Source organism: Nerophis lumbriciformis, linkage group LG02, assembly GCF_033978685.3.
Source record: "Nerophis lumbriciformis linkage group LG02, RoL_Nlum_v2.1, whole genome shotgun sequence".
In the NCBI taxonomy this organism is placed as follows: Eukaryota; Metazoa; Chordata; class Actinopteri; order Syngnathiformes; family Syngnathidae; genus Nerophis; species Nerophis lumbriciformis.
This window is the reverse complement of record NC_084549.2, coordinates 43,073,374-43,095,201: the sequence shown is the minus strand read 5'-3', so window position 1 is coordinate 43,095,201 and position 21,828 is coordinate 43,073,374. Positions and strand designations below refer to the sequence as shown.

Here is a 21,828-nt window from a genome sequence, read left to right as displayed (position 1 = left end):
AGCCCTGCTTCTTCCTACTCCTTTTCGGACATGGAGAGATGGAACACGTGATGTATCATGTTGAAACTGCATTAATGTTCAAAATACACTTAAACCAACCAACAACAACTGCATTAAACTGTGCTGCAAATATATTTTCTGCAGGATTCCAATTGTTTTTACAGTTTTCTTAAGTAAAAATGGCAGAATTTGCACATTTCTTGATCAAATGGCAGAAAACTGAAATGAGGCTGCCCACTCTCTGTGCAATCCTTGGTTGGTGCATGCCTGTTTGTCTTTTATCATATCGTCATCAAAATGTTTGCAGGAATTTAAACATAACTTTTTACAGCCTGTGTGATGTGTTATTCGTAAGTGTGTAAATATTCTTGTCTATGGGAAAATAAACTGTGAAGGAATGTCAAACGGTGAGGCGCACGTACAGCACTCAAGCAGGTGCTTGCCGCTGCTGTCTTTCTACGGAGAAGCAAAGCATCTCAGAGACTTTTAAAACTAAAATAAATTAATAAAGAATTTTAAAACAAAGTAAGAAAGCTTTTCCTGAAGAAGGATAACCACATGGTAGACAAATAAAAGTAAGACAGTTTTATAATAAGTTAAATATATGTAATTGAAAGTTATACAACATGAATTATTCTCTCCTCTTAACAAGCAACTTATATTAACTTTGACGAGAGCTTGAAAATGTTAAGTTACATAAAAGAAAAGGCAGCCCCTCACCTCACGAGGGCACACATCCAAAGGCAGTCAATGACAAGACACCTGAGCAACGATGTTTATTAAAATAAGATTCTCCAGCAAACACCCCAGAAACATCCAACAAACAATAGTTCAAAATTGTCCTTAAATGTATTCCATACATAACGTTCGCATGAACTAGGCTAAAGATGACCTTGTGCTTGTTGATTAGCCGTGTCTTCTATCGAATCTACGAAACGTGAATGAATGAATGAAACAACAACATATTTACAAGTGTGTCAATCAAACACATTACAAAACAGGAGAAAATAACACACGTGATTATCTGTGGTGTGACATAGTCATTACTAGGGAAAGTCACAACTTGTGTGCTTCCTCAAACTTCCTCAATGGAAATTTTAGTACCTTGCCAGTTCACGAGCACGCTGTGAACTATAACAAACAAAGTATGTACAACAAAACAAAAAGAAAATGACAATACAACTAAAAAGGGACAAGAGTAGTATGTGTGAGGAGGTTCGACTTAGTTCAAAATCCCCAACTTTTATCCCACAAATAAAACCCAGAATGAATGAAAAAATGTACACCTGATTCACTGCAACCATAAATGAAAACAAATAAAGAAGTACATTCATGCAGTGTATCAATTACTTACTTTTATACAAATCTTTGGTACCAAAGTCTTCATCACAAACTTGACTTGTAATATATAATTGTATTACAATGTCCCAGAAAAGAACCACAAGGTGTCTTTAATAAAGTAAAAAACAAAAACAAAACCAGACCTACAGAGTACTCGCAATCTGAAATGACCTTAAATATAATAAGATGTTTTCTGGTGCTTCAATTATTAAATTTATCATTGGGTAATAATGGCCATCAGAGGGTTTGGAATATCTTCCCAACTCTGAAATTATACTATAGGATGAATTTACATGGATTAGGGCCCAAAAATATGGATAAAATAACACATGGGCCATTCCACCGAATCTGTGACATCAGTGTTTATTAAGCAATGTTTCTTGCACTTCTCATCTGATTGCATATTTAATAAATACTATTTTTAATTTCTGATCACTGGATAACTAGCATATTTTTGCTTCCTAAAATTAAATATATTAATTTGAATCCTTAAGAAATGTTATATTTTTTACACAGGTGTGTTTATTTTCTTAACAAAATTTTTTTTTAAAAGAATTTACATTTTAGTCTGGTCACATTACCTGCTTCGGCAAATGTGGAATACTTCACAAGTCACCTGGTCCACAGGAAGTTGCATCCTGCAAATCTCTTGTAGGCCATAAGTCTGTTCACCCATTTATTTGTTCCGTATATTCCATATTTCAACATTAAATTGGAGGTTGTAAATGTTGAATCCCTGCAATGTGCTTAGTGTCCACATGCTATTAGCATAAATGCTACCGAAACTTTATTATATGTACAGTGTTACCTTGCCACTTGGCGGTTCACTTAATGACGATTTTAAAGGTTTGAGTACCCATTGAAGTATTCATGTTAAAATGACATCAGTTTTAGAGTGTATGAAGTGTTTTAAGAACATAGGAAGTGATTATAAGTGTGTGTGAAAAACGTGGGTTTATAAAAATGTTAAATGCGTATTTTTTTCATATAAATCGTACAATAAATAGAGCCCCTACTGTGCAAAAATTCATTTACCACAGGGGGTTCTGCAAAGTGGCCCCCGCAATAAACAAGGGAACACTGATTTTGCTAATTCTATCCTAAAAACTTTGAGTCCACTTACTAAAAAGGAGTCATTTGGGCTTCGTAAACTTACACAAAAATAAAAGGAAAGCTTCCTGAATACGCGTTCTAACTGATTTAGAGTTGGAAAAAGACATAAATGTACGTTTATTTTTGAGAGAGTTACAACAAGCAAACGGCACTGATTTGGTGGAATAGCCTGAATAGATCTGATATAACCTGCAGTGTTCGCGCAAAGACTGAATATAACTTGTTATTGCAAGCTTGTCATCAGAAAACATCACACCGACTGTAGATCAAAACAATGATCCACTAAACTGGAATTGGTAACTTTAACCCGGAGTGTAAATCCAGCCTTAATCTGGTTCTCTGACGGATTGAATCCAGTCAAGTCAAAGCAAAAGTCCACTTCCTGTAGCAGACTAGGACCAGAACAATGAGACATGTCTGTCTTCTAGGCGATAGAACGCTGAATGAGACGTGACATACATTCCTTAGGATCAGCTCTTCTTCTCTTTATGTCATTCCTTGAAGTTGCTGTTTTGACGACAAGGAATGACCGTCTCAACTCGTAACCAGTCTGTTAAAGTTGCAAAGTGACTCTCAGAAGGAATGTGGTTACTGGAGTAAGGACTTTTAACACTTGGGTTACAAGGGTGGCTTTTTCCACCACCATCTTGCCTTGAAACATTCATGCCATTGCTCAAAGGACGAGGAAGCAGGTTGGTGTAGGTGTTTCCCTGGCTCTCTCCAGGGAACGTCATGACAGGCAAGTTGGACTCTTGTCCCACTGGAATCTGGGGCTCTTGCTTCAGCTGGAATTCAGTTTGAGACCCTCCTACTTGGCCCTTCAAAAAGCCATCACTTTCCATCCCCTCCAAGAGTGGGAAAGATCCTAGCCCCAGAGCTCCCACTTCTCCAGCAGGTACGGCGCATTCAAAGGTCTTCTGACTTGGGCTGGCGCTACTAAAATTGTTCCACATAGATTGGGACCCCGGGTTCTGGCTCCTTTGGTGGTTCTGGCCCCGGTTATCAGAAGCCCGTCCATCCCTCTGGGGATGCAAGTAGAAAAGTGGGTGGGACTCAGGCTGGCTCATCTCAGAAGTTTGAGGAACTGTCTCCAAGCACTGCAAGTCCCTCATGGAGAGCTGAGGTAACAAATTGCTTTCACAAGAGAATCCAGAGCCAGAGTTTTGATGCTGTGGTCGGTTGTATTTGAGATGGGACAAGTTGGTCATGGCATTAGAAGGATTGACGGTGACGGTATCCATTGCGAGTACCGGATTGGGATTTGTCCAGGCATGGCTGACTGGAACATTCGCTCGGTATGGTTGGTTGAACGCCGCCGGTTGCTGCTGCAATGACGGAGTAGGCTGCCTCAGGTAAATGTCTGGAAAACACAAAATGACTTCACTACGTTTACACGACATTAGCCACTATCTGTAAATGACAGACTAATTCATGTACAATAAACAGTGGTATTTTCCTGTTTGTACGCCCCACTTTTTGTAGGATTTGATTTTCGATGAAAATCTTTGCCAAAATTTCCCCTTGATTTTTGTATACCGTTTCGGTTATCATATGGCCAAACATTGCACAATCTAGTCCCTGTTTTGTGGTAATAAGTTTGGGTGTATGGAACTGATTGTTAAATAAAACAGTTTGAAACGGATTACCAACAAAAAACCGAGGTACCAATAAGTAGGGTATCTAGTCTCTGCTGCACAATTAAACCTGAAAGTCAAATTACAGTGGAACCTTAATTTAGGACCCCTCATCGTAAGAACCTTTACAAACGACAGACCGAATAAAAACATGCTTTGTTGTACGAACCTTGTCTCAGTATACAAACGTTTCATTCACCCATTGTGTGCCTTGCATACATCCATTGTGGGCGGGCTGACAATGCTCTGGTGCTCATTCAGTCAGCACAGCAGTGCTGTCGTTAGCTACTGTGCCAAGGGCTACTTTTAGTGCTTTTAAAGTGTTTTTTTTTACCCTTTTATACAAAACCCAAAACCAGTGAAGTTGGCATGTTGTGTAAATCGTAAATATAAACAAAATACAATGATTTGAAAATCCTTTTCAACCTATATCCAATTGAATAGACTGCAAAGACAAGATATTTAACGTTCGAACTGGTAAACTTTGTTATTTTTGCAAACATTAGCTCATTTGGAATTTGATGCCTGCAACATGTTTCAAAAAAGCTGGCACAAGTGTCAAAAAAGACTGAGAAAGTTGAGGAATGCTCAACAAACACTTATTTGGAACATCCCACAAGTGAACAGGCTAATTGGGAACGGGTGGGTGCCATGATTGGGTATAAAAGCAGCTTCCATGAAATGCTCAGTTGTTCACAAACAAGGATGGGGCGAGGGTCACCACTTTGTGAACAAATGCGTGAGCAAATTGTCGAACAGTTTAAGAACAACATTTCTCAACGAGCTATTGCAAGGAATTTAGGGATTTCATCATCTACGGTCCGTAATATCATCAAAGGGTTAAAAAAATCTAGAGAAATCACTGCACGTATGTGGCAATGCCCATGACCTTCGATCCCTCAGGCGGTACTGCATCCAAAAGTGACATCAGTGTGCACATGGGCTCCGGAACACTTCAGAAAACCACTGTCAGTAACTACACTTCGTCGCTACATCTGTAAGTGGAAGTTAAAACTCTACTATGCAAAGCTTCGCTGGGTCCGAGCTCATCTAAGATGAACTGATGCAAACTGAAAAAGTGTTCTGTGGTCTGACGAGTCCACATTTGAAATTGTTTTTGGAAACTGTGGACATCTTGTCCTTCGGACCAAAGAGGAAAGTAACCATGCTTATTGTTATAGGCGCAAAGTTCAAAAGCCAGCATCTGTGATGGTATGGGGGTGTATTAGTGCTCAAGGCATGGGTAACTTACACATCTGTGAAGGCACCCTTAATGCTGAAAGGTACATACAGATTTTGGAGCAACATATGTTGCCATCCAAGCAACGTTATCATGGACGCCACTGCTTATTTCAGCAAGACAATGCCAAGCCACATGTTACAACAGCGTGACTTCATAGTAAAAGAGTGCGAGTACTATACTGGCCTGCCTGTAGTCCAGACCTGTCTCCCATTGAAAATGTGTGGCACATTATGAAGCGTAAAATACGACAACGGAGACCCCGAACTGTTGAACAACTTAAGCTGTACATCAAGCAAGAATGGGAAAGAATTCCACCTGAAAAGCCTCTCCTCAGTTTCCAAATGTTTACTGAGTGTTCTTAAAAAGAAAGGCCATGTAACACAGTGGTAAAAATGCCCCTGTGCCAACTTTTTTGCAATGTGTTACTGCCATTAAATTCTAAGTAAATGATTATTTGAAAAAAAATAAATTAATACGTTTCTCAGTTCGAACATTAAATATCTTGTCTTTGCAGTCGATTCAATGGAACATAAGTTGAAAAGGATTTGCAAATCATTGTATTCTGTTTTTATTTACGATTTACACAACGTGCCAACTTCACTGGTTTTGGGTTTTGTACTATTTTTCTAGTTTTTATAGCTCAGTGTGAGGTCAAAAAAGCAATAGAAAAGTGATGTGTGGTTTAAAACTCCAGGAAGTATCCACAGAGGTGTCGACACTGCCTTCTCCCCACTCTTTCTGCTGCACACCAAGAAGATTAACCTACAGAGTAACATGGATTTACATTTTTTATTGCAGCGGCCTGGCTGTTAAAGTTGAGGAGTTTTGTGTTTTCAAACTGTGTGTGCGTGTCGGCAGGGCACAGCAAATGAGGACAGTTCAGCTAGTTCTTATTGTTTTGGCTTTGTTATTAAATAGAAAGTTGATCATCTTCTTGGTATGTTTGACATCACATCACCCCGATTCTTGCTTCTATGCATTGGCTTCCTGTTCGTTTTAGAATTAATTTTAAAATTGTACTGTTTGTTTTTAAATCTTTGAATGGACTAACCCCAAAGTACATCACAGACCTATTCCAAATTAATGCTACAGCTCGCTCCATGAGGTCCGAGGGCCAACTCGTGGGCCGGAAACTAGGCTTAATACTAGGGGAGACAGGGCCTTTTCTGTTGTTGGCCCTAAACTTTGGAATGTTCTACCCCCTCATGTCAGAATGGCCACCACTTTTGAATGTTTTAAGTCTCTTCTTAAAACCCACTCTTATTCTTTGGCTTTTAAATCGGCGTGAGTCTTGCGGTCCTCTGTGTCTGTGTCTTTTTTTTGTTTGTTTGTTTGTTTTTTTACTTGTTTCATTTTAAATGCTTGTAATTTGATTACCTTTTATTGTTTCTTTTTATGTGCAGCACTCTGGAAACAGTTTTGTTGTTAATAGTGCTGTATAAAAAAAGGGGATTGAATCGATAAGCAGTACTGTATAGCGCTTTATAATGTGTTCAAAGTACATAGACTTCTACTAAAATATAGACTTTTGTCGAGGTTGGTGCCCATGATCATGTTTACATTGTTTTGTATGGGGACATTTTGCTTCAATAAACAAGTTCGTAAATAAAGGTTCCACTCAAAATGCACAATATAAGAACAAGGGGATGACAACAGAAATGCTACAACTCAAACTACATTTTCAATCATTGTGTCTCGTAATTTTTTATGTTATTGATCCTGATCAGGGCTAAGGGAGTTTTCCAATTAATCACATACAATATTTACAACATCACTGAACTGAACCAATACTGGGTGATTAATTCATGTGTGATTACAAACCATATAATTAGTAATAGGACATTTGTACTTCATAATAATCTTTGAGTTGTATATATTTTTTTACCTTTCTGCATGTGATTTCTGGTGGTTGGTGGCACTGCCTTTTGCCTGCTCATAGCCAGACCAGAAAATGGAACAGCTGAAAATGCAGAAACACCTTTATCAAATGTATTTGTTATTGACATAACATAATGTGCCTCAAGTCAAAAGTTAACATATACTCATTATGTGCATGAAGGTTATATCAATTTGGGCCCTTACAGGAAAGACTACACTTTTTTTGCCCATCATCCATATGTCTTTCTCTTTTCTGTGCATCCTAAATAGTGAACAACTGCTAGCATGAGGCAGCTAACAATGCAGGCAACAGGGATTCAACTTTTCCGCGTATGAAGCCCTCTACTGAACATCAAAAAACCCCTAACAACGCTCCATTTACATGCCATGACCTGCATATGAGTGATATGGTTATCATCACACTGAGTAACTACAAACCCCGTTTCCATATGAGTTGGGAAATTGTGTTAGATGTAAATATAAACGGAATACAATGATTTGCAAATCCCTTTCAACCCATATTCAATTGAATGCACTACAAAGACAAGATATTGGCTGTTCAAACTCAAACTTTATTTTTTTTTTTGCAAATAATAATTAACTTAGAATTTCATGGCTGCAACACGTGCCAAAGTAGTTGGGAAAGGGCATGTTCACCACTGTGTTACATCATCTTTTCTTTTAACAACACTCAATAAACGATTGGGAACTGAGGAAACTAATTGTTTAAGCTTTGAAAGTGGAATTCTTTCCCATTCTTGTTTTATGTAGAGCTTCAGTCGTTCAACAGTCCGCGGTCTCCGCTGTCGTATTTTATGCTTCATAATGCACCACACATTTTTGATGGGAGACAGGTCTGGACTGCACTCAAGTACCCGCACTCTATTTTACGAAGCCACGCTGTTGTAACACGTGCTGAATGTGGCTTGGCATTGTCTTGCTGAAATAAGCAGGGGCGTCCATGAAAAAGACGGCGCTTAGATGGCAGCATATGTTGTTCCAAAACCTGTATGTACCTTTCAGCATTAATGGTGCCTTCACAGATGTATAAGTTACCCATGCCTTGGGCACTAATGCACCCCCATACCATCACAGATGCTTGGTTTTTTAACTTTGCGTCGATAACAGTCTGGATGGTTCGCTTCCCCTTTGGTCCGGATGACACAATGTTGAATATTTCCAAAAACAATTTGAAATGTGGACTCGTCAGACCACAGAACACTTTTCCACTTTGCATGAGTCCATCTTAGATGATCTCGGGCCCAGAGAAGCCAGCGGCGTTTCTGGATGTTGTTGATAAATGGCTTTCGCTTTGCATAGTAGAGCTTTAACTTGCACTTACAGATGTAGCGACCAACTGTATTTAGTGACAGTGGTTTTCTGAAGTGTTCCTGAGCCCATGTGGTGATATCATTTCGAGACTGATGTCGGTTTTTGATACAGTGCCGTCTGAGGGATCGTAGGTCATGGTCATTCAAAGTTGGTTTCCAGCCATGCCGCTTACATAGAGTGATTTCTCCAGATTCTCTGAACCTTTTGATGATATTATGGACCGTTGATGTTGAAATCCCTAAATTTCTTGCAATTGCACTTTGAGAAACGTTGTTCTTAAACTGTTTGAGTATTTGCTCACGCAGTTGTGGACAAAGGGGTGTACCTCGCCCCATCCTTTCTTGTGAAAGACTGAGCATTTTTTGGGAAGCTGTTTTTATACCCAATCATGGCACCCACCTGTTTCCAATTAGCTTGCACACCTGTGGGATGTTCCAAATAAGTGTTTGATGAGCATTCTTCAACTTTCTCAGTCTTTTTTGCCACTTGTGCCAGCTTTTTTGAAACATGTTGCAGGCATCAAATTCCAAATGAGCTAATATTTGCAAAAATAACAAAGTTTACCAGTTCGAACGTTAAGTATCTTGTCTTTGCAGTCTATTCAATTGGAATATAGGTTGAAAAGGTTTTGCAAATCATTGTATTCTGTTTTTATTTACGACCTACACAACGTGCCAATTTCACTGGTTTTGGGTTTTGTATAATGTACATCTTCAGTCATAAAAAAAGATTAGCTATACATCCATGCAGTCTTCTAACTCTTATAGTAGCATTGTGGGTGTTTCATTCAGCCATGTAAATAAGCGATTCAAAATGCAGCAAGATTCTATGCTTAAATTCTGTTTTTTTTCTTTAACAGGTTCAAAACATGGAGCGAATGTGTGGTGTCATCAACTGCCATAATGGTTGTCATGATTGCTTAAAAAAATAAAGGCTGAGATATTTCTTATTTTCAGCGTGAAAACAAAGCCGAAGGAAGTCAGGTTAGGAAACTAATAAAGAGACGACGAACAGTCTGGAAAGCAGCCGTGAGACGATCAAACATGACTTTTAACCCCATCACCTGGCACATGTTGGTGTGTTCACAGCGTTTTCAGACTGGTAAATTTGGATCAAAGCCTGTTTTATTCTGTTTTACACGTCACATTTAGTAGGCTGCTAGCGTTAGCCAAGCTAGCTGCAGGCGACAAACATTGTACAGTATTTGGAAAAAGATTTGTCTGTTTACTTTTAGTCTTGTGTAAGCACAAAAATGAATGAGTATTACTTTCAGAGCAGTAGCACAATGATTTTTTATTTAAAAATAATAATGAGCTTGTTTTTTCGGGGATTGAGGCTGGGTGCCCTCACTTTATCTTGAACATATAAAAGATGAAAGTGCAACTTGAATGGAGGACAATGAGCCTTAATAGACATGGCATTCTGAAAATGTTCACTGATACATACTGACTTCGTTGAGGACAAATCTCGTGTCCATTGGACGTGCTCATATGGATCAATTCCAACAATTTAACTTATTTTATCGAGGTAGCGAGCCTTTAGAATAGGGTAGTTTGTCTTGGTGCAGCCTCTTGATTTTTCTATTCTCTCCAATCCATTTTATTCCAGTTTATTGCTCTGTCTCACATTACCGTGGATATAGTACAGTCATGTAAAGAAAACCTACGTCCAGCAAAAATGGATACACGGCACCCACAATGCATTGCGAAATCACGTCCCCATTTGAGCCCTATAAGAGGAGCTGAAGGTTGCAAAATGTCTCATACCTTGACAAAGCCAAGTTCTATTTACTTACTACTAGTGATGACTAAACGTGTGAACTCAATTCTTGTTTATCGTTCTTTCACGGTTCAAATAAATTATTAATGACCCCAAATGAGTATTGCATTAATTGCCATGATGAATGTATGCAAGCATCATATTCAATGACAAATCTTACCTGACAGTCCCGACATCTTCATTAAGTTCTCTCTACTGCGCTTTTTCCTGTTATATCCGTACGGGTCTGAAAAAAAGAAAAGCACACAATATTTATTTATTTATATATATAAATATATATATATATATATATATATATATATATATATATATATATATATATATATATATATGTACATACACACACACACACATATATACACAGTCGTGGTCAAAAGTTTACATACACTTGTAAAGAACATAATGTCATGGCTGTCTTGAGTTCCCAATAATTTCTACAACTCTTATTTTTTTGTGATAGAGTGATTGGCGCACATACTTGTTGGTCACAAAAAACATTCATGAAGTTTGGTTCTTCTATGAATTTATTATGGGTCTACTGAAAATGTGACCAAATCTGCTGGGTCAAAAGTATACATACAGAAATGTTAATATTTGGTTACATGTCCCTTGGCAAGTTTCATTGCAATAAGGCGCTTTTGGTAGCCATCCACAAGCTTCTGGTAGAATTTTTGACCACTCCTCTTGACAAAATTGGTGCAGGTCAGCTAAATTTGTTGGTTTTCTGACATGGACTTGTTTCTTCAGCATTGTCCACACGTTTAAGTCAGGACTTTGAGAAGGCCATTCTAAAACCTTAATCCTAGCCTGATTTATCCATTCCTTTACCACTTTTGACGTGTGTTTGGGGTCATTATCCTGTTAGAACACCCAACTGCACCCAAGATCCAACCTCCGGGCTGATGGTTTTCGGTTGTCCTGAAGAATTTGGAGGTAATCCTCCCTTTTCATTGTCCCATTTACTCTATGTAAAGCACCAGTTCCATTGGCAGCAAAACAGGCCCAGAGCATAATACTACCGCCACCATGCTTGACGGTAGGTATAGTGTTCCTGGGATTAAAGGCCTCACTTCCTCTCCTCCAGACATAATGCTGGGTATTGTGGCCAAACAGCTCAATTTTTGTTTCATCTGACATCACATGGACAAAGATAAGAACATTCTGGAGGAAAGTTCTGCCCCTATATATATATATATATATATACACACATATACATGTATATATGTATATATATATACATATATATATACACACACAAATATATATAGATATACACGTATATATGTATTGATATACACACACATATACATATACACATATATAAAATATAAAATGTAAAATGGTAGTGGCTTCTTGTTAAAAGAAGGGAAATATTTACGGTCACACTGCTTACCTTTGTCATCGGGAAGATATCGGAAATCCAGCGGTTCGCTGACCTCCTGATCAGACGGTCGGCGAAGCTGCATGTGTACAGTGACGGACTCTGCTATAGACGTGTTATAGAAAGGTGGCGTCTTAAATACGATGGCCACTTGGCGATGGACGTCAGCTTGGGAGAATGAGCCTTTGGCCTCCCAGCCGTCAGAAGAGAAAAATCGGACTTCGATGTCATCTGAAGGAAAGAGGCATCAGGGAAAGAGGAAATGGACTGAGCAGAATGAACGGACTGGATGAAGAAGATATAAGAAGAGATACCATAAAAGAGAGATGTAAAGTGGAAATACTATATCATATTTAGGACCCGAGTTCTGTGATGAATAAGTACCTTTTTGAACTTTATCACAAAGCAGGAAGATCTCATCTCCTCCCTTAACGGAGCCACTGTTGCTGTTGACTCGACAGATCCTCAGCTCTGCTGTGTTTGGGGCCCCTGACGTTACAAACATGCAAAAGAAAAGCACATGGATCATGTGATGTGTCAGGGCGCAAACACCAAGGTTTTTATTCGCCGTCATTTGCAGTTCGGGCAAACGCACGTATCTAGTGATCGGCAATGTTTAGTTTACACGTTGAGTCACATGTTTAAGGTCAGAAGAGGAAGTGCTCCATGGTAACGGTGTGTTTGAGGGTTAGTGTGTGTATACAACTTCCCCTTTCACAATGTACTGTATGTGTGACAGGCACCAAATTAGTTCACAAATAACTGAAGCACCTGCAACAGAGTTCAGCTAATCTTAGCATGTGCATGTGCATAATAACACATACTGTTCGTGCGACATGCAGTGATATTAAGCACACTTGTTTATGCTGCTCTGAATTGATTGGCGAGCAAGCAGGTGTACTTAATGATGTGACCGGGTGAAACTATATAATGTTTATGAAGTTTATTTTCGAAATTAGCGGTGACGACTTCTAGATATACATTTAAACAATGTTCAGTATCAAAAGGTAAATTCTGAAACTTTTGGAGAGTTTGGGGCGTGGTTTAATTTGCATTCTGGGACCGCCTCCAGAAACCAACAGCTTGCAGACAGACTCCAAACAAGAGTTGATAAACGTGACTGTGGATTAAAATGTACGCACAATTTACATCAAAGCATGTCCAATACATATTATATAGACCACAAAGAAGTGTTTTCAATGCAGATTAAAATCATCAGAGGTTATCTTTAAGGTAAAAGAGCATGTGACGTCAAAATAAATTGCTTGATTAATCTGCGAATATACATGATTAGTGCCATCATGTATTGTGATTAATCGCATGTGTTTGCCGAATTTGACAGCTCAAATGTATACCTTTCAATATTAAAAGTGGTTAAAATGTTACTTAAAGGGGACCTATGATGCAAAACCAAATTTTTTTTAACCTATTATCTGTTTTTGTGTATTTGTGATCTCCATAACTCCCGAAAAAGTGAAATCAAACCGTGGGATCATGGCAGAGATATTCATAAAATAGGGCTGTCAAATTATTCATTTTTAAAATCAGACTCTTGAATTGTGATTAGTCATGATTGATCACAGGTTATTATTTGCTTGCATGAATAAAATGTGCTTAACAAAAATACATAATATTTGAAAACATGCAATTTTGTAGTCAGAATGTCGTACAGGAACATTTTTTAAATGTCTTACTGAACTGCAAGTCAATGATTTGCTCAAAGGTTGGTGACAGTAAGTACAATAAGAATTAAGGGTACATTTTGAAAATCTTTGCAATAATATAGCAAACAAGTTACAGACGTACACTAAGAGATAATGTAGTAAACACACACATAAACAACTTAACATAGTGCACCAATTAAATCTAAACTTTTAACTGATCTGAACTAAACTCTTCTTTTGTTAAACTGGTTGTTCAACAAAAAAAAAAGCTTGTTTATCTTTTCAGATGACAATGCTGATCTTTTTTTATGGTACGACACGACAGCAGCTCTTTGTGATTACTTACAGATGTCCAACGTTCTCCAGTAAGCAAAATAAATTCACATTCAGTCCGTAGTTACAAGTTGATGCTCTTGTTTGTGTAGTACAGTTGGTTTATCTTTGATGTAATTGTGTCTCTTCAAGGTACGACAGATCAGCTGTAGTGATACTGTATGAATGACATCTTCTTGAAGGACTTGGTCTTCACACATGTTAAAAGGCCTACATGCTGTGGCTGTCCATTTAGCAAAGGCATATGTTTAACTTAACTGTGCTACTTTTGATGACAACATTAACGCCGGTAAACTCTGCCATTGTAGCGTTCTCCTCTGCTGGTTGTCGATGTTACCTCAGTTTAATCTAAAGTTCTGTTTTGATTGTCCGTGTCTCATCGCAATCATAGACAGTGTAGGAATGCATGCGTCTTTCGGGTTAACCTGGATTTGATTCATAGTCACTCATGTATGATAACGCAATCTTTTTTTAATTTATTTATTTATTTTTATTAATCACATTCGTCAATTCGCAAACATTGACAGCCCTAATATAAAACAATCTTGCCTTCCTTTGTACTTCCGCTAAACCAGTGTTTCTTAACCATAGAACTGGGGCCAAAAAAATATCTGTTTTTCAGCTGTGGTCTATATGAGCCACAATTGTAATACACTTTTCCACCACTTGTGGCAGGACCGAAAATCTCAAACAAACAGAAGTCTGGAGCTAAAATCATAGAGACGTTTAAGTGCAAAGATTATGACTAAAGTGGTGAATCTGTATTTTCAATTGCACTTTAATTTTGTTGACACTTTAGTTAAGAAAAATATTAATTATTAATTCACTTTATTTACTTTAGCACAACATAATTGTAAGTAAATTTATTTTTCGTCAGTTATTTATAAGTCCCTTCTTATGTAGTATATATTTGATGAGCAATTGTTTTTCTACTCAGCCTGACCTAAGCCTAAGGTTTATGTGCTAAAGAAATAATAATCCATGTGATCAACACATGGTTTTATATCATTAGACAAGGTTGTAAACTGTAGGTTAGATTCAAGTATTAAATACCATTAAAATCAAAAGTAAGATTTCTAATTCAGTGTTAACATTTGAGCGGGTCCCGACTCCCTCTGTAGTGGAAAACTAGGACCCCAAGGTCAAAACCTTTAAGAATCCCTCCGCTTAACAATCTGTTTGGAATTTGTCCCATTAGTGATGTTTTCTTATTGGTGACGTCAGCGGATAATCCATATATGGTATAAATTTAACCAACGTGCTTTAGTAATTCCGACATTGTAGTCAGACTCTGTAGTCACTAAGCTCCTTCTTTTTCTCTATCCTATTGTTGTGGGGCAGACTGGCTTGTACATGCACATGCAACCTCTGATGTTGCCATATCTAATACAAAGTAGTGTATAGTTCTGATTTATATATGTCAGTAGACTCCATATGAAAGCGTAAAACTACAACCAAGATGACAGGGAGAAGACGCAGTCAAAGTGAAGGCACGTAAAAAAGACCGCCCACAAATAGGCGTATCCTGAAGAGATGGTCAGAAAGAGGCTTGTAAATGGTCTATAAACATAATCTATGCAACATTTTAAGAAACGAACCACCATTACATGTTATGTAGACCACAAGAAAGTGTTTTAAAAAAAATCATAGTAGCCCTCTAAAACTAGGGCTGCCAAAAATAACGGGATAACTCATGATTAATGATAAACAAATATCGTATTAGTCATGCATGCAGTATATGCAGACTAATCACACAATTTATTTTGACTGCACATGCTCCTTTATCTTAACCGCAGATGTTTACCTGAAAGGCAGCATAGGTTGTTATACAGTCAGTGATTAGGTCAATGCATACGTCAGTAGAAAGATGAGTGAGGAGACTGATCCCACTGGCTAATTTCACTTCAAAATAAAACCTGACTGGACTATAGATAAAACCGTTAACAGGTTTTGAGCAAATAAGTCAAATTTAAGTACAACTTTCCCTGGATGACATTCTGACATAAAAAATTGCATTTGTATCCAAATATTGCGGCCTTTTATAGCAATGGTTATTGAAATGTTTATGACAGCAATATATTAACCTTGGAATGAATTCATCTTATATTTAAAAAATTAGGGTGCATTTCCACTTGTAGTCTGGTACTCACACTTGTATTTTTGCCAAATAATGCTGTCAGTAAAGCACACACACAAAAAGTAACTCACTGTTGTCATAGATGGGGTTACTGACGACGGGGTTTAGCGCTTGGGTGCAGTGGCTGGTCTCATCCTGCAGGAAGACCTGTATGCACAAGCGGACCACGTTGAGGTCATATTCTTCTGTCTGCAGCAGCTGCTCTCGCGGCACTGAGGTTACACACACAAACACATACAAAGAAGACGGTCATTTTTCAGAATACAGTTTGCAGTCAAAAACAAATGGTGAGATTAGAGGTGAAGCAGTGGCTACATTTTGACAAGTTTCGTATAGAGTGGATTAACCAGAGCACAAAATTACATTGTTTTGTGTTACGTTACAATCACATAAATGTTCAATAATAAATATATTATTATATAATAATATATAATAATAATATAATAAATACAAATAATAAAGCCTGCTCAGTGGCCTTGTGGTTAGAGTGTCCGCCCTGAGATGGGTAGGTCGTGAGTTCAAATACCGGCGGAGTCATACCAACGACTATAAAAATGGGACCCATTACCTCCCTGCTTGGCACTCAGCATCAAGGGTTGGAATTGGGGGTTGAATCACCAAAATGATTCCCGAGCGCGGCCATCGCTGCTGCTCACTGCTCCCCTCACCTCCCAGAGGGTGGAACAAGAGTATGGGTCAAATGCAGAGGGTAATTTCACCACACCTAGTGTGTGTGTGACTATAAGTGGTACTTTAACTTTAACTTTTAATGACCGAAACGTTATACAGTATGCCGCTATACCAAGGACGTATAACTTCCCTATTGTTCGTCACTTTTGTTGTTTTCTCTTTACCTTTTGCCCTTGATCTTGTGTACCAAGCGTAACGCACACTATTCTGGTGGCAGAGCTTCAAAAAAAAAGTACAAATATCACCATGGAAGCGAATTTAAACAATGCAAAATGCTCAGAAAGCGGAGAAAGGGTCGCATGCTTGGTCTAAGCAACTCGACTGTCGGGACCCATCACGAAGGATGAAGATCGTATCTTTGAACGTGTGGGAGAATCTGCTCATTTGAAATTAACAGTACCGTGTAGTGGTCTCATTGTTGAGACTTGTTCTCCCTTGCAACACCATTTCCAATGTTTGTGCTCATAAGTTTACATACCCTGGGAGAAATTATGATTTCTTGGCCATTCTTCAGAGAATATGAATGATAACACAAAAACCTTTCTTCCACTCATGCTTAATGGTTGTGTGAAGCTATTTATTGGCAAACAACTGTGTTTACTCTTTTTAAATCAAAATGACAAAAGAAAGTACCCAAATGGCCCTGATCAAAAGTTTACATACCCCAGTGACTTTGATCTGATAACATGCACAAAAGTTGACACAAACAAGTTTGAATGGCTAATCAAGGTTCCAATCCTCACCTGTGACCTGTTTGTTTGTAATTAATGTGTGTTTATAAAAGGTCAGTGAGTTTCTGGGCTTCTGACAGACCATTGCATCTTTTATCCAGTGCTGCACAGATGTTTCTGGATTCTGAGTCATGGGGAAGGCAAAATAATTGTCAAAGGATCTGTGAGAAAAGGTAATTGAACTGCATAAAACAGGAAAGAGGTATAAAAAGATATCCAAGGAATTGAGAATGCCAATCCGCAGCGTTCAAATGCTGATTAAGAAGTGGAAAATGAGGGATTCAGGTAGACCAGCAAAGATTTCAGCCACAACTGCCTGGAAAATTGTTCAAGATGCAAAGAAAAATCCACAAATAACTTCAGCTGAAATACAGGACTCTCTGAAAAATTGTGGTGTGGCTGTTTTAAGATGCACAATACGGAGGCACTTGAAGAAAAATGGGCTGCATGGTCGAATGGCCAAAAAGTTAAATTATGGTCTCATCACTCCAAATTACTTTGTTCCAGAAGTTTTGAGGCTTGTCTCTGTGCTGTTTGGCGTAATGTAAGCGAGATACTTTGTGACATTTGTGCAGAAATGCCTTTCTTCTGGCGACTCAACCATGCAGCCCATTTTTCTACAAGTGCCTCCTTATTGTGCATCTTAAAACAGCCACACCACAATTTTTCAGAGAGTCCTGTATTTCAGCTGAAGTTATTTGTGGATTTTTCTTTGCATCTTGAACAATTTTCCTGGCAGTTGTGGCTGAAATCTTTGCTGGTCTACCTGAATCCCTCATTTTCCACTTCTTAATCAGCATTTGAACACTGTTGATTGGCATTTTCAATTCCTTGGATATCTTTTCATACACTTTTCCTGTTTTATACAATTCAATTACCTTTTCTCGCAGATCCTTTGACATTTATTTTGCCTTCCCCATAACTCAGAATCCAGAAACATCTGTGCAGCACTGGATGAAAGATGCAATGGTCTGTCAGAAGCCCAGAAACTTATTGACCTTTTATACACACACATTAATTACAAACAAACATGTCACAGGTGACGATTGGAACCTTGATTAGCCATTCAAACCTGTCTGTGTCAACTTTTGTGCATGTTATCAGATCAAAGTCACTGGGGTATGTAAACTTTTGAAGGGTCATTTGGGTACTTTCTTTTGTCATTTTGATTTAAAAAGAGTAAACACAGTTGTTTGCCAATAAATAGCTTCACACAACCATTAAGCATGAGTGGAAGAAAGGTTTTTGTGTTATTATTCATATTCTCTGAAGAATGGCCAAGAAATCATAAATTCTCCCAGGGTATGTAAACTTATGAGCACAACTGTAAATAAGATAAGGAATCACTCTCTTTTTATTTCAATTCCTCATCTTTTTACTCCTGTATTTGTTGTACTTTGTATGTTCTGTGTACAGCGCGAGGGACTTATAGGAATTACGCACACTTTACAAGGAGACTTGTACTATGATACCCCCACAGACACACACGCGTGCACACACACTAGGCTTTCACCTCTGCCTACTATCTTTCTTCAATTTCCTTCTTTTGCTCTGATGTGGAGATCACCCCCGCCTACAATTTGTCACCACGGTGACGCTCAACAACGTCACAGCATGGTGGAAAGAGGGGTGTGTGTGTCTGTGTGTATACCCGAGAGCTCAGACTCCCAACGTGAGATGGCTTGTGACGTGTGTGAAAGTAGTGGGACCAAAATGAGTGTCAAGTTAAGTGAATCGTCGGCAGTGGCGTTGCTACGCACGAGATGGAAACTCATTCTTCTAGAACGTGTTGCGCACCATAAACTTCTTCACAAAGATGGTTTCCCTGTTGGTTGTCTGCTTGTGCAGGAAGATTCAAGATCAACGCATCAGACAAGTGTGCAGCCTTTCAGTTCCTTTTTGCTGAGATGAGCAATAAACTAAGATAATACGACACATTTTATTGTGGCTGACCAATACACCATATTGCATTCGTATGTTGCAGAGGTCTGTAGAGTTTGGAGCAGCACCACGAGACAATATTCTCATTCCATGTCGTTGGATTATGCAAGTGTCCCTCTGCACGCGAGAAAGACTTCTTTAACTAATTATTATGTACCGCATAGGAATTTGATACAAAACTTAAAGCTGCGACCTGAAAAATCTAAATCTGAATAAACTATTTGCACATAATTGTATGTGCATTAGACCAATATATTTAACATAAAGTATAATATAACAAAATATTTATTATATATCACAAATATTCTCGGTTCTAATAGGAATGTTTCGTGTTGCTTTAAAAAAAAAATATATATCTTGCATAAACCATATGACATAATTAAGCATAGCTAGCAAATCTAGCATTAAAGGAGAAATGCACAATTTTTTTGAAATTGTGCCTATTGTTCACAATCAATAATTTTTTTATGCCTTCTAACTAAATCAATGTAAATACAAGTCTTCTTACAAAGGAGCTAATAGCAGGTCCTTTATTTCACCCATAAAATCCAATAAATAACCATTCAAAAACCGCCAACAACACTCCATTTACATTTTGTGACCTGAATATTAGTGACGCAGACAAACTATTTATAGGAGCACCGTGATCACTACCGTGTCTCCCTATGTTTATATCATCGAGTGGTCTGCTGTTTCCTCGCTTCCCTGCTCCCTGTAAGTTTATTGTAGATCGTAAATCATGCATATCACCTGGACAAAAGAAGCCTGAGGACGTATTCTGACGAGTTGGTACACTTTGACAGCCATTTAGGGCCCAGAAATGGCGAGAACGACACAAATGGACGCTTGTTTCCACCCCCGTTTCTTCGTGAGGATTATGGTCATTCTTCATCTATTAGGGAATATATCAACACCCTACTAGTCTGCATCCTAATAACAGCAGACATTGTACAGTAAGTGATGTTTTATTATGTTTGTTGGTTCTCATGAAGTCTGCAGTGAGTAATAATCAGTGATGAAGAGAAAAAAAAAAGCAAACGTTGCCATGTGTTTTTGAAATTAATGCGAAATTAAAATGATCAAAATATGTAAATATTAAATGTTATTATAAATATGCCTGTTACTACATTACTTTTATACTTACAGCATGTATATAAAACCTCAATGGAGGTGTTTGGATGTTTTTTTAAGGGCTTTGTAGGCGGAATTGTGCGGCTCTCATAGGCTCCATTGTAAGCAGGCTTTTGATCACATTTACCGTATTTTTCGGACTATAAGTCACAGTTTTTTTCAAAGTTTGGCCGGGGGTGCAACTTATACTCAGGAGCGACTTGTGTGAAATTATTAACACATTACCGTAAAATATCAAATAATATTATTTATCTCATTCACGTAAGAGACTAGACGTATAAGGTTTCATGGGATTTAGCGATTAGGAGTGACAGATTGTTTGGTAAACGTATAGCATGTTCCATATGTTATAGTTATTTGAACGACTCTTACCATAATACGTTATGGTTTCAAATGTCTATTCTTGGTGTTGGGTTTTATCAAATACATTTCCCCCAAAAATGCGACTTATACTCCAGTGCGACTTATACATGTATTTTTCCTTCTTTATTATGCATTTTCGACAGGTGCAACTTATACTCCGGTGCGACTTATACTCCGAAAAATACAGTATTTAATATTTAGAATTAAAAAACAAAAACAAACAAACATCCATCGTCATGTCTCTCATAATGATTGTAAAACCACAGGCAACATTCCCCAAAAAATAACAGTTCCCCTGTAAGGCAAAACATATTTACTGTGTTTCTTTAGGTACTGAAACTGTTTTGCTAGACATTATGAACAAAATAGTGTTTAACTTTCCCTTGAATGTACTATACTCTGCTTTTTGAGTGAATGTACAGTACATTCTTGAAAAAACTGGCTATCATCAGAGCTGAGCAGAGTAGCCCAAAACTGTACTCAAGTAAGAGTACCGTTACTTAAGAGTAATATGACTCAAATAAAAGTAAAAAGTTGCCATCCAAATCATTGCTTAATAAAGAGTAAGTAAGTGTTCAGTAAATAAGATGAATCAAGTACTCAGAAACTGGTGAATAACTACTGGTTTATTTAGTAACTTTTTTTAACTGTACTACCTAACAAACGTAGTTGGTGTGCGTGTTTGCGTGTGTGTACATGTGAGAGACAGAGACCTTACTTCAGCATGCACTACAAAAATGCAAATTTTTCGTTGGATTGGTGAAACAGCGTGATGTGACCGTGCCTGATGAAAGAAGTCTCAATGTAAAACTCAATGTAACCGAGTAAAAGTAGCTTTTCTTCCTTACAAAAATACTCAAGTAAAAGTAAAAAGTATGCTACTTTAAAAGTAGAATTTATTCAAAAGGTTACTTAAGTATAGTGGAACCTCCATTCACAAACTTAATTGGCTCTTAAACAGCGTTTGGAAACTAAAAAGTTTGTATAGTGAAGCAGAGTTCTGGATAATAATTCTCTATTTCATAAACAAACATAGAATACTCACTGAGAACCAATATGGATACAAAGTAAAACTAATATTAAGTTAAAGTTAAAGTACCAATGATTGTCACACACACACTAGGTGTGGTGAAATGT

At 37.9% G+C, this 21,828-nt stretch overlaps 1 protein-coding gene across 2 annotated transcripts in view; it reads right to left on the bottom strand.

Annotated features, from left to right (window-relative positions):
* Window positions 1-768: 768 nt before the first annotated feature.
* rel (v-rel avian reticuloendotheliosis viral oncogene homolog) overlaps window positions 769-21,828 on the bottom strand; it is a 50,608-nt gene continuing 29,548 nt past the window's right edge. The window contains exons 6-11 of one of the 2 annotated variants that reach the window (XM_061963133.2): window positions 15,907-16,047; window positions 12,086-12,190; window positions 11,714-11,932; window positions 10,481-10,546; window positions 7,217-7,291; window positions 769-3,814 (exon numbers count right to left, since the gene is read on the bottom strand). In XM_061963133.2, coding sequence (XP_061819117.1) covers window positions 2,946-3,814; window positions 7,217-7,291; window positions 10,481-10,546; window positions 11,714-11,932; window positions 12,086-12,190; window positions 15,907-16,047 — 1,475 coding nt within the window. In that variant the 3' untranslated portion in view covers window positions 769-2,945. The remainder of the gene's footprint in view (window positions 3,815-7,216; window positions 7,292-10,480; window positions 10,547-11,713; window positions 11,933-12,085; window positions 12,191-15,906; window positions 16,048-21,828) is intronic. The other variant, XM_061963142.2, reaches the window with a different exon arrangement.